General features: G+C 40.3%; 1 protein-coding gene across 4 annotated transcripts in view; it reads left to right on the forward strand.

Annotated features, from left to right (window-relative positions):
* Ank2 (ankyrin 2) overlaps window positions 1-13,658 on the forward strand; it is a 230,842-nt gene that overhangs the window by 194,517 nt on the left and 22,667 nt on the right. For 3 of the 4 annotated variants that reach the window (XM_074041573.1, XM_074041571.1, XM_074041574.1), the window contains 3 exons: window positions 9,742-9,816; window positions 12,073-12,204; window positions 13,186-13,329. In XM_074041573.1, the coding sequence (XP_073897674.1) occupies window positions 9,742-9,816; window positions 12,073-12,204; window positions 13,186-13,329 (351 nt within the window). Of the gene's footprint in view, window positions 1-2,011; window positions 8,234-9,741; window positions 9,817-12,072; window positions 12,205-13,185; window positions 13,330-13,658 lie in introns of all 4 variants that reach the window. The other variant, XM_074041570.1, reaches the window with a different exon arrangement.

The following is a 13,658-nucleotide window of genomic DNA, read 5'->3' on the forward strand; positions in this document are numbered from 1 at the left end:
GACCTTAAAAAAAGCATATATTAGAATTCATTTCAGGTTTGTAATGTTCAATTGATATTTTAATTTATTGGCCAATTCCCAGTGACTCTGGTTTCTTGTGTGCAGCTTCAAGTTGACTTGCATACGTTGCTCCCTTTTATGTCCCAAATGCATTAGAAAAAATTCTAACATTAAATATTTATTAACTTTTAAGATTTATTTTGATTTACTGTATTTTGAGGTGATATTCCAGGAAGGCAAAAATTTACAGCCATGTTTAATATGGTCATTGGGCCCTGTATCTGTGGGATTTTCTTTTTAAGTTCTAGCACAATTTACTGTTACATTATTGGAATGGCTTTAATTGAGGCTTATCCTCATGTTACTTCAATATTCAGAATTAAAGTATTTGAAATTCTGGATGTGTTCACTAGTTTACGTAACTGAACAAATCTGCATTAATATAAATTTATTTTAATACATTTTGCATATTCATATTCACATAGTATCTCACCTCAACAAAAAAGAAAAGGCACTTTTGTTTAAATGACATCATTTTTGCCTTCATTGATTCTTATTTTTGAGTACATTTATTTTTTTCTCTTCTTTAGGACTACTAAGTTTACTCATATTTGCTACTACGTTTACTTAAATACCCTCACCTTTGCGTCTGTGTACAAATTAAGAGGAATTATAATTTTATTCATCTAGCTCAGTTGTTTAAAAAAAAAAGAAGAGAAAAGATATTACCAAGTGGCTATAATACCATAGCTTTCTTGTGAATGAGTCCTAGATGTTGGGAACGTTTTGTAATTTTCAGATACAGAGTCACATTTGCCTTTGTTTTAGTTTAAAGACAATTATTAAATAATCTTCAGTAGATATACAATAATCTCCAAAGATGATCTCTGATGATGGAACTTTTTCCTAAGTTATTTTTATGAGTAAATATTAAAAATCTCCCTCCTTTACTCTAATGGCTGTAGGGTCCCACAACCTGAGCCTCAAATACATGACATTCTCTGTCTTCTGTCCAGACTCCTAGGGAGCTAAACAGTCTTCACCACAGTAATGTTTTACATAGTCATTCTAATTTCTCACTATCCTCCTGCCTGTACTTCTCTGCAAGGCTGCCTCTCCCAGCAGTTTTACCCTACCTTTGCTTTGCATGGAAATAACTTGGCTTACATAAACTGTGCGTGTGTCCTGTGTGATTGTCTCTGATTTGGGTTGCTATGCATCACATTTTAACTCTGGACTCACATGTATGTTTAATCACAGTTGTGGCTTCTGTTGTTTTTCTTTCCTTTCCTTTCTTTCCCTCCTTGGTCTGTCTCTTAGTGTCTATACAAGGAGGTTCCTCCAAGGAAAGGACCATGCCTCTAAGCCTAAGACTGTTTGTTTCATTGTTAGGTGTGACTTTTCCTTACATGAAATGCCAGATGGCAGCTGATTCAGGCAGCCTCTCTACCATCATTGTATATTGGCAGGACTAAACTTACTGAATTCCAGATTTATGTCATTAAAAAATGTATACACATGATTAGCTGTTATTCTGAGTTTGCTGCTACTGGCTTTCTCCTGAAGGAAATCAATGTTTTGCAATTTTTAATGCTCTTTTTTCTTTTTTTTTTTCCCATGGTTTTTTGTTTTTTCCAACATTGATCTTTAACATCTGAACAATCTTGAGATACCTCTGTGTAATTTCACTGCGTTCTTTGTTTTGATTTGTGATGGTTTTTTCGTATATGTCTTGATTATTTGTGATAGCTTTGTTGTATGTGTGGATGTGCTACAAGTGAGAAAATTAAGCAAGTTATTTCCTGCTCATTTTTCCTTTTCAGTTTTTTTTCCGTTAGCCTTGCTTTGCTCTTGTACCCCGAGACCCTGTGGATCCACCATTCCCAGCCCATTCTGTTGCCCTTCCCACCACGAACAGGAAAAGACGCTGTGTCCTTTCGGTCCTGATTACATTTGCCAATATCTTTTTTGATTTCCATTTTACTTTCAATGTTTTTCATTCACATCAAAGATGATGAGACAGAATCTACAGAAACATCTGTCCTGAAAAGTCACCTGGTTAATGAAGTTCCTGTCCTGGCAAGTCCAGACTTGCTCTCTGAAGTTTCTGAGATGAAACAAGACTTGATCAAAATGACCGCCATCTTGACCACAGATGTGTCTGATAAGGCAGGTTCTATTAAAGTGAAGGAGCTGGTGAAGGCTGCTGAGGAGGAGCCAGGCGAGCCCTTTGAAATCGTTGAAAGAGTTAAAGAGGACTTAGAGAAGGTGAATGAAATCCTGAGAAGTGGCACCTGCTCCAGAGATGAAGGCAGGGCACACAGCTGTCAGTCTGAGAGAGAACTAGTGGAAGAAGAATGGGTTATTGTCAGTGAGGAGGAAATAGAAGAGGCTAAGCAAAAAGCACCCTTAGAAATCCCGGATTACCCATGCATAGAAGTTAGACTAGATAAAGGGACAAAAGTCAAGGCAGAGAAAGACGCCACTGGGCTACTGAACTATCTTACCGAGGACCTAAACTCATATGTGCCTCCTCCTGAACAGAAGCCACAGGTAGTTCTAGATACGGCAGGGAAGACAAGTGAGGCTTCAGCTCTTAGCAAAAGCTCAGAAAAGGAAGGGAAGGGTACATCCCCAGGGGACAAACAGACTCCCCAGAAACAGCCCAAACCAAGCCTGGGAATAAAGAAGCCAGTGAGAAGGAAATTAAAAGAAAAGCAGAAACAAAAAGAGGAAAGTCCACCAGCGAGCGAAGAAAAAGCTGAACTTAAAAAAGGGAGTTCAGAAGAGTCGTTAGAGGAAGACCCAGGTCTAGTTCCTGAACCTCTTCCCACTGTCAAGGCCACCTCTCCTCTGATAGAAGAAACTCCTATTGGTTCCATAAAGGATAAAGTGAAGGCTCTTCAGAAGCGAGTAGAAGATGAACAGAAGGGGCGAAGCAAGTTGCCTGTAAGGGTCAAAGGCAAAGAGGATGTGCCGAAAAAGGCCACTCACAGGACGCAGCCAGCCACATCACCCTCTTTGAAGTCAGAGAGGCATGTGCCAGTGTCACCTTCCTCTAAAACAGAAAGACACTCTTCTCTGTCCTCATCTGCAAAACCTGAAAGGCACACTCCACTTTCACCATCGAATAAACCTGAGAAACACTCACCTGTGTCACCCTCTGCAAAAACCGAAAGACATTCCCCTGTGTTGTCAAGTAAACCTGAGAAACACTCACCTGTGTCACCTTCGACAAAAACTGAAAGACACTCCCCTGTGTCATCTACAAAAACAGAACGACACCCACCTGTTTCACCTTCAGGCAAAGCAGACAAACGCCCACCTGTACCCCCTTCCAGTAAAACAGAGAAGCATCCTGCAGTGTCACCTGGGAGAACAGAAAAACGCTTGCCTGTTTCACCTTCTGGAAGGACAGAAAAGCACCCACCTGTGTCAACCACTGGGAAAACTGAGAAGCATCTGTCAGTGTCACCCTCTGGGAAAACAGAAAAGCAACCACCTGTATCCCCCACCTCAAAAACAGAAAGAATTGAGGAAACCATGTCTGTTCGGGAGTTGATGAAGGCCTTCCAGTCAGGTCAGGACCCATCTAAACATAAAACTGGACTCTTTGAGCACAAATCAGTAAAACAAAAGCAGTCACAAGAAAAAGGTAAAGCTCGGGTGGAGAAAGAAAAGGGGCAGACAGTAACCCAGAGAGAAACACAGAGAATAGAGAGTCAGACAATCAAACGTGGCCAGAGATTCCTGGTAACAGGGATTTCTGAATCCAGAAGAGGGGTCCGTGCTTCCTCCATAGGGCTTAAGAGAGAAGAGGCAGTTGGAGAAAAGGAAAAAGCTCCCAGCCTCAAAACACCTGAAACTATTCAGTCAGCCTCTGAAGAAGAAAACCTCAAAGACAGTGAAATCTTCGAAGAAAAAGTGACTGATGAACAGGGAGACATGGACCTCCAGATCAGCCCGGACAGGAAGACCTCCACTGACTTTTCTGAAGTCATTAAACAAGAGTTAGAAAACAATGACAAATACCAACAATTCTGCTTGAGTGAAGAGACTGAAAAGGCACAGCTTCACTTAGATCAAGTTCTCACGAGTCCCTTCAACACAGCATTTCCACTAGATTACATGAAAGATGACTTCCTCCCAGCTCTGTCTCGCCAGAGTGGTGCTTTGAACGGCAGTTCTGAAAGCCTAAAGCAGGAAGGGATAGCAGGCTCTCCCTGCGGTAGCCTGATGGAGGGGACCCCTCAGGTTAGTTCAGAAGAGAGCTATAAGCATGAGGGCCTAGCAGAAACCCCTGAAACAAGCCCAGAAAGCCTTTCTTTCTCACCAAAGAAAAGTAAGGAGCAAATTGAGGAGGCAAAGGAAACCACCAAGGTGGAAACACCCACTGAAATTCATTCAGAGAAAGAGCATCCTGCAGCCAGAGACATTACTGATGGTTCTGAAGAGCCAGGTGCTGTGGCCACTGAGGGCTCAGAGCCTGCTGCTGGGTGTTTTCAGAGGGAGACTGCCCCAGACGCTTCCCAAAATGTATGTCCCAAACAAGAAGGTGATTCTCCTGGCAGTTCCAGTGGCTCCTTAGCACAAGAAACCCCCCGGGCATTGACTCAGGAAGCGTCCTGTAGCGAAGGTCAGCTCACACTTGGTAGTTCAGATCCCAGGGCACAAGCTGCTAGGGAGGCTCAGGAATCCACAGCCACCTCAGATGAGACAAAGGCCTCACCCCTGTCTGATGCTTCTATAAAGATGGACACAGGAACCGAACCAAAGCCCCAGGGAGCCATTAGAAGTCCCCAAGGGTTAGAACTTGCACTCCCTAGCCGTGACAGTGAGGTGCTCAGCCCAATGGCCGATGAGTCATTAGCAGTGAGCCACAAAGATTCTCTGGAAGCCAGCCCTGTGTTAGAAGATAATTCCTCACACAAAACTCCTGATTCTCTGGAACCAAGTCCTCTGAAAGAATCCCCTTGCCGGGACTCTCTTGAAAGCAGCCCTGTTGAACCAAAGATGAAGGCAGGAATTCTCCCAAGTCATTTTCCCCTTCCTACAGCTGTTGCCAAAACAGAACTCGTTACAGAAGTGGCTTCCATGCGGTCCCGGCTACTGCGAGACCCTGATGGCAGTGCTGAAGATGATAGTCTTGAGCAGACATCGCTCATGGAGAGCTCAGGGAAAAGTCCCCTTTCTCCAGATACCCCCAGCTCTGAAGAAGTTAGCTACGAGGTCACGCCCAAAGCTACAGATGCAAGTGGACCAAAACCAGCTGTGATTCATGAGTGTGCAGAGGAGGATGACTCAGAAAATGGGGAGAAAAAGAGGTTCACACCCGAAGAGGAAATGTTCAAAATGGTAACCAAAATTAAAATGTTCGATGAACTTGAACAAGAAGCAAAGCAGAAAAGGGACTACAAAAAAGAACCCAAGCAGGAGGAATCTTCTTCGGCCTCTGATCCAGATGCTGACTGTATGGCAGATGGTTCAGCAGATGTGGATGAACCAATACAAATGAAGAACATTGAGGGTGAAAGTGATGCCCTTGGGTTGGTGACTTCAGAGAGCAGAAAGGCTTCTTCCTCCTCAGAAAGTGAGCCTGAGCTTACTCAGCTGAAGAAAGGTGCTGACTCAGGCCTTTTATCAGAACCAGTTATTCGCGTGCAACCTCCTTCCCCACTTCCATCCAGCATAGACTCCAATTCCAGCCCTGAAGAAGTACGGTTCCAGCCTATCGTTTCCAAACAATATACTTTCAAGATGAATGAAGATATTCAGGAAGAGCTAAGTAACTCAGAAGAAGAGAAAGAGTGTGAAGTCCGTTTGACTGAAGACAGTCAGACTATTTCCACTGATGGAGAAGATAGGTCTTGTGATGATCTAAACAGAGACACTAATCCACCAGAAATCTGTAATGGCCATGGCTGTGAGCCTGGGTACCCTAGCTACTCAGCCACTCCTGTTGCCTTAGGTCTCCAGAGTTTGACTGGTGATGATGCTGATGAACAACTATCTATCCGTAAAGAATCACTGGCTCCCCAAAGCACGCATGAAAATGACACAGAAGGAGTAGAGCTGGATGTTTCTAGACTGGAATCCCCACTAGTAGATTGCCCCAGTGAGATCTCTTCTTCTTTGTCCTCCTTGCCTCAGTGTTCAGTATCTGAAGGAAAGGAATTAGATGAAAAAATGTCTTCCACATCTTCCACTACAAATGTGGAGGTCACAAAAACCAACCAAACCTTGGAGAACATACCAAAGGACTGTGCCATGCAAGACTCATCTATTACAACTCCAACAGATGGGCTTTCCATGGACCCTCCAATGTGTGACCCAGCTGAGACTGATGAAATCTATGATCCTCAGATCCCAAGCCCTTATGAAAATGTTCCTTCCCAATCTTTTTTCTCTAGTGAAGAAAGCAAAACCCAAGCAGATATGAGTCACACCACAAGTTTTCACTCTTCTGAAGTGTATTCTGCTCCCATCACATCCTCTGTTGAGGATATAGTAGTGACAAGCTCCTCTAGTAGAACTGTTTCAGGCAAAGAATCAAATTTTGAGAGCCAGAACCTAGAAATAGAATCTAAACAAGAAAATACCTTGTGGGAAATGGAATCAACTACAACAACCTCATCTTTAGAGTCTACTGTACCTAATACACCATCAGTTGTTGGTGAACAAATAAGTAAAGTCATAATCACAAAAACTGATGTGGATTCTGATTCCTGGAGTGAAATTCGTGAAGATGATGAAGCATTTGAGGCACGGGTTAAAGAGGAAGAACAAAAGATATTTGGCTTAATGGTAGACAGACAATCACAGGGCCCTACCCCTGACACTACTCCTGCCAGGACCCCAACTGAAGAGGGGACCCCAACAAGTGAGCAAAATCCATTTCTTTTTCAGGAAGGAAAATTGTTTGAGATGACCCGAAGTGGTGCCATTGATATGACCAAAAGGTCCTATGCAGATGAAAGTTTTCACTTTTTCCAAATTGGTCAAGAATCCAGGGAAGAGACTCTTTCCGCAGACATGAAAGAAGCAGCCACAGGGGTTGAGCCCCCACAGCTGGAGACAACAGCTGAGTCACTAGCACTTTCAGAATCAAAAGAAACACCGGATGATGAAGCAGAGCTGCTTCCAGATGACCTGAGTGAGGAAGCAGAGGAAACACCTGCTTCGGAGGCTCCAACTTCCACTGAAACATCCTTCAAACAGGCGAGTCCTACAGGGGCTGAGGACTTCCCCTCTGTGCAAGTGAGCGATGCACTTTCTCTGTCCAGTATGAAGCAGACACCTTGCCCTGATGCCCCTGAGCCAGTTGTACAAGTTCAGTTAGACTTTTCCACAGTGACCAGGTCTGTATATTCACAGCGGGATGATGACTCTCCCGATTCTTCCCCAGAAGAACAGAAATCAGTGATTGAAATTCCCACTGCACCCATGGAGAACGTGCCTTCTACTGAAAGCAAATCCAAAATTCCTGTAAGGATTATACCCACTTCATCCCCAGCACCTCCATCTGCAGAAGATGAGAGCCCATTTTCTGAGGACCTATCATCCAGTCTAATTGAGGAAAGTGAGGAGGATGAAGCAAAACCAAAGTCCAAAATCCCCGTGAAAGCACCCATCCAAAGAGCCGAGCAGCAGCTCTCACATCTAGACTCGTCTCTCCAGAAGACCATGGCTCCTCAGGGACAGGATACAGCAAGCAGAACATCAGATAACAGAAGCAAATCAGAATCTGATGCCAGTACTTTAGACTCAAAGACCAAATGCCCAGTAAAGGCCAGAAGTTACATTGAGACAGAAGCCGAGAGCAGGGAGAGGTCAGAGGAGCTTGAGTTAGAGTCAGAAGATGAGGCCACAAGACCAAAGATATTTGCCTCCTGTTTGCCAGTTCAGAGCGGAAGCACCACATCTTCCTGCAGGGAAGAAAGTAAGGAGCATTTCTTTGACCTTTACAGAAACTCCATAGAATTCTTTGAGGAGATTAGTGATGAGGCCTCCAAGTTAGTAGATAGACTTACACAGTCAGAAAGGGAGCAGGAATTAGCTTCAGATGATGAAAGTAGTAGTGCCCTGGAAGTTTCAGTTATTGAAAATCTGCCACCTGTTGAGACCGAGCACTCAGTTCCTGAGGACATCTTTGACACAAGGCCCATTTGGGATGAGTCCATTGAGACTCTGATTGAACGCATCCCTGATGAAAATGGCCAGGACCTTGCCGAAGGTATTTGACAGCCACTGGGATTCCCTGTGCTCCGCATGTCATAAATTTGGTAGAGATTTTTTTGTTGTTGTTTTTGTATGTTTGTTTCCTTTGGTGATTTGTGTCTCATTTTCTTTAAGCTTCCTGTAGTGGTTAATGTGTTTGTGTAAGCCCTTTGTGTTTCGTGCTCTTTCTGTATACTCTTGTCTATGAAAACAATCTCAAGATTGAGTAATGAGAATGCTTATGGAACACATGAACATAACCAGGCAATGTGAGTAAGGCCATGCAAGCTTTGAGTTTTGTTGTTCTGAAGGCCCAGGCTTAGCCTCAAAGCAAGCGCCTGTACGTTTGCATATGAATATGTGGGGTTTTAGTTTTAGTATGAGGACTCATTGGTTTCTCTTCTTATCTTTGAACACACTAAATAATTTGTACTTACAATTTTGTGATTATTAGGAAGCCATTTACTCAAGATTTCTCACATCCTGAAATTCCAATTGTTGTGGGTCTGGTTTTAATTCAGAAAGGTTGGATTTCAGATACCATTGGTAAACACTTTAAGCAAACAAACTTAAGGTAAAAATATGTTTTCTGTTTACATGGTAAATGAATGGAGAAGGTGCTCAGCTGAGATACAGCAGACAACAAAAACTCAAACTTTGCACGATTTAAGTTGACTGTGAGGGAATGATGGTTCTTTGAAGTGTAAAAAAGGAAACCATAGATGGCTTTGAGAAGTAGCCTGTGGTCTTCCATTATCTCTACAATGAAGACTATTTTTTCTAAATTTGAATTATACAAAATTTCACTATACCATCTACAATGCTGCCCATTAAATGAGAGTTAAAAATGAATGGGAAAATTACAGTTCATGAGTGAGGAATGTATGAGTATACTTAGTAGCAAGCAGGCAAAAACTTTGCCCACATGTAACATATGCATGCCATGTGTATGCTTTTATCCTTTCTTATTCCAAGGTCACCTGGTTCAAAGTAAATTTTGTTTCTAGCCACATTGTATGAACCCAAGATGGTTGAATCAATCTGAATCAAATCTCTTGTGAATTTCTGATGTACTTTCTTTTGGACATAACCTAGAAGTGATCTATAAACTTCCACAAACAATAAAAGAAGATCTTAACCAATTATTCTTCTAAATTCCATTTACCGTCTCTCTGGTGTTTCAAGAAAAAAAAAGTATCATCTGGTGGGCAGTATTCTCAGATAATTTAAAAGGAAAGTCCCAAGATGATCAGAAATCAGAAATTTCTATACCTATGTTCAGTAACTAGTCTTGATTAAAGAGATATGGAAGCAGATGGTTTCCATGAGTCATATTTGGATTCATTCCCCATTCCACCCCAGAAATCAGATAAACATGCCAATAATATGATCTACAACATAATAGCTAATTTGTGCTATTATCAAATATTTGGACAAGTGACTTCCATTCTTTGGATGATCAATACTACAATTCCTCTCCTGTCATGGACAACCTTTGGCCATTCTGTTTTTGACCTTCTGTAGATGCAGAGGAGGAGCAGGAACGGATCGAGGAAAGGCTGGCTTATGTGGCCGATCACCTTGGCTTCAGCTGGACAGGTAAGATGAGTGCAACCCATTTTGTTTTAAACAAAACCTCCTTGGTTTAAATGACATAGATAAATCAGTTGGGTGTCATTAACTATGAAAAAGATCTTTTTTCTTCCCTTTGCTTGAGGAAGACTACCTGGAATAGTGAAAAGAATAATACACTATGAACTAGAAAACCAAGCTGTGCGTCAGCTAATGATGTAGCCCATGGAAGGCCTTCATTACTTCTGAAATGTACAATAAATTTAGATTTGAGGATTCTGAGAATATCCAATCTTCACCACCATTCCTTGGCAGTTGTAGATATCTAAGTTTGGGAGAGAATATTGTATTTCAGACTTTGGTTAGATGTAAATTTCATAAAATTTATTTTGAGATTTAACTAAGGCTGCATCTTTAACACGCTGTCTATTAGGTACTAAAATTTCTTCTTTGGGAATGTTGAAACACATATGAATGAGACGTTCCACTAATTTTTTGAGATGGGAGTGCTTAAGTATACAAAATGTATGTTAAGCAATTTATTAGGGGAAAGTGAGTTATAATATCAGTATGGTTTCCGATCATGATTTAAAAATTAAAAAAACCTATACCCTTTCTTTTACCTGTGACTTAACATGTTAACAACACTATTATCTAGCTTGCTTGCTTGCTGGCTTAAAAACAAACCAAAATGCTGTTTTTCTTATATGTGACTTGTGACAACTTTGTTGAGACAAGTAATATAAAGTTAATATTCTTCTTCTTTCAATTTCTTCTAAGATTTGGTGATGAGTAAGAGTTCATAGCATTTTTAAAGATAATCGGTAATTTAGAATGTATGATTGGAAATGTAGGAATAGCTATTCTCTCCCTGTTAGTGGTTTTAAACTAATTATAAATACTGACCAGACTTATTTAATTGAGGGATTTAGAGGAAAGAATGATATCAAGCTATCCCTGGCTGATATATTAGATAGGTAAGATAATTCAGAATGATTTTCCTTAAATATGTATGTATCCATTTATAAATACCAAAAGTATTATGCATAGATTTTATGAAAATTCAAACCTCTCCAGCATACAGAATGATGTAAACTGAAAAGTAAATGTGTATCTTACACCTACTCTGGTCTTCTGGCCCCATGCCTCAAAGGTGACTGCTCACATTTTCTCACATTTTTAGAAAAAAATAGATAATGCCCATATTTATACCTGTTATCTAAAAGTAAGTGACATTGTATTTAATACTCCTTATAAATATTCTATTGCAAGATATACCCATGATATTCATTTAATTCCACTATTTGGAGGCTCTATGATGTTGCTAATAGCCTTTGTTGGTAGATTTTAACTTGTTTCAAGTAAATCTTCTTGTGCATTGGTATATTTTTGTGAGTACATATATTGGGCAGATTCTTAGGAGTAAAATTACTAGACCAAGGATATTTTTCATTTTGAAAGACGTTATCAAATTGACGATAGAAATCACTCATTTTACACACACACACACACACACACACTCACACACACACACACACACACACACAAAACATAATGTATTGGCATCCATTTTGCATGTTACTGGTAGGATTTAAAGGAAATCATTGTAGTTTCTTCCCTGGTCAATTAATACATCCTAGTCCTTTTATTCATGTGACATCAAATCAAGAAATGAGTTTATCTAACTACAATCAGTGTTTATCCAAAGTACCAGAAATAGGATTTAAGTACTTAAAATATCACCTAATTGGGGCATGGTAGTACACACCTATAGTTCTAGCACTCTGGAGACCAAGGCAGGAGGATCATGATCTCAAGGCTGGCCTGGGTTCCATAGCAAGTTCCAGGTCAGTTTGGGCTACAGCATAAGACCCTGTCTCAAAAAGAAAAGTAAATAACTAAATATCCTATAAAAGTATTAAATGGGCTATTTCTCCTATTTTCAGTTGTTTGTTTTCCATTATCTTGGTTGAGCATAAACAATTAATAATGCTCTCATCTACATTTTGGAATCACATTGACTTGAATTATTCATATTTTATCATCACTGTCTCACTCTCTATCTCCAGTGTGACAGTGCTCAATTCTATACCTGGTTTTAAGGGAAAGAACTGTAATTAGCACTAGAAAAACAAATGCATATATGGGTCTCTTCTTATGTGGTGTAGAAATAGCATAAGAAAACCAAATACTCATGGCAATATGAAAGCATGTCACTCATCACATCACAAAGCAAGGTGTGGAGATTCAGACTTTGAAGTCAAGCAATAATTGCTCTTGTAGAATTAGCAAGAGAACTGGACTTCACTGAGGAGCAAATTCACCAAATTCGAATTGAGAACCCCAACTCCCTTCAAGACCAGAGCTACGCACTATTGAAGTACTGGCTGGAGAGGGACGGGAAACACGCCACAGGTAGGTGCTGAACTCTTAAGTAAAAAGTGTAGGACTGAAGGTAGAAAAGTCTTGTTCAACCACCCCATTCTTACAAATTCAGTAAGGTAATAAAATATCAAATGCTACCAATTTGAAGAAGTATTGTCAGTCAGTGAAAACAAGCTATTGTCATTTTTAAAATAAAAATGCATCATGAAAAACATCTTGTACTATATAACTGTAAGCATTGCTATTAGCTAGTGGGAAATGATACCAACTCCACCTGTCAACTGGATGTCATTTAAGACTGAACATTTTCTAAATATTGATATGGACACAATTAGGCTTTCTACTTATTTTTATAATTATAATTGTTTTATAGGTAACAAATTATTCTCAGTTCCTACTTCCTTTACTACTAAATAACTAAGTTGGGGGTAGGTATCAAGTAGTTTTCTATGTGATACTTTATATATGCTATATTCTGATCACATGGAATAAAATGGGAAGTGATCGACCATAGCTGTCATCCCACAGCAAGTCAAAACTTGCCCCTTCCTTTAATGTTTTCCTGAAGATCTGCCTTGTGGTCTGTACACTTACCATTCTTTTTCTCAACATTCTTCTTAGTAGCATTGATATATTTAGCAAGTAAACCAAAAAGGTACCCAGCTGAATTTAAATCCCAGGTACTCAACAAATACTTTTGTGGTATAAGTATGTCCCATGCAATATTTGGGACTTACTTATACCACAAAAAAGTTTAGTTTTTTAATCTGAAATTCAGATCTGCTTGGGTGTCCTGTATGTTATCAGATACCTCTACTTTTAGGACTTGTATCCATGCTATGCCATGTTTATGTGTATATCTTTCTGTTTGCTTCTTTTTTACAGAGACCCTTATTAGGCTTGCCTGATACCTATACAAATACCTAAAATTTCATAAACCAGTTAAATGAAAGGGATTTTTAAAAGAACACCCTCTCGGATGTAATAAATGCTTTTCCTTTAATCTCTCAGATACCAGCCTCATTGAATGCCTCACCAAGATCAACCGAATGGACATTGTTCATCTCATGGAAACCAACACAGAACCTCTCCAGGAGCGCATCAGTCATAGCTATGCAGAAATTGAACAGACCATTACACTGGACCACAGTGAAGGTCAAACAACATGTGTGTTTGGGAGGGGAGGTTAATTGAGGCACCAAACCTACTGCTTCTCTTTTTTTAGAAGGTAGACAATGGCCTTTGATGATCATGCCTTTATTCTTTGTTATCTTGATTTCCCTGCCTGTCTTATAGGACCCCAACTGCTCATTCTTTGTTATTTCACCACACCATGGATGAGCCATCCAGTTCCTTTTCCTCTGTTCCTTGAGGACACTTCTTTGTACTCTATCTAAGTCACAATTTCTAAGCTCACAACCAAGACTATATAATTACAGTAACTGTACTTCTTCTGAGTAGTACACTATATGAAGTATCACACT

The sequence above is a fragment of the Castor canadensis genome, chromosome 9, assembly GCF_047511655.1.
Source record: "Castor canadensis chromosome 9, mCasCan1.hap1v2, whole genome shotgun sequence".
Lineage (NCBI taxonomy): Eukaryota > Metazoa > Chordata > Mammalia > Rodentia > Castoridae > Castor > Castor canadensis.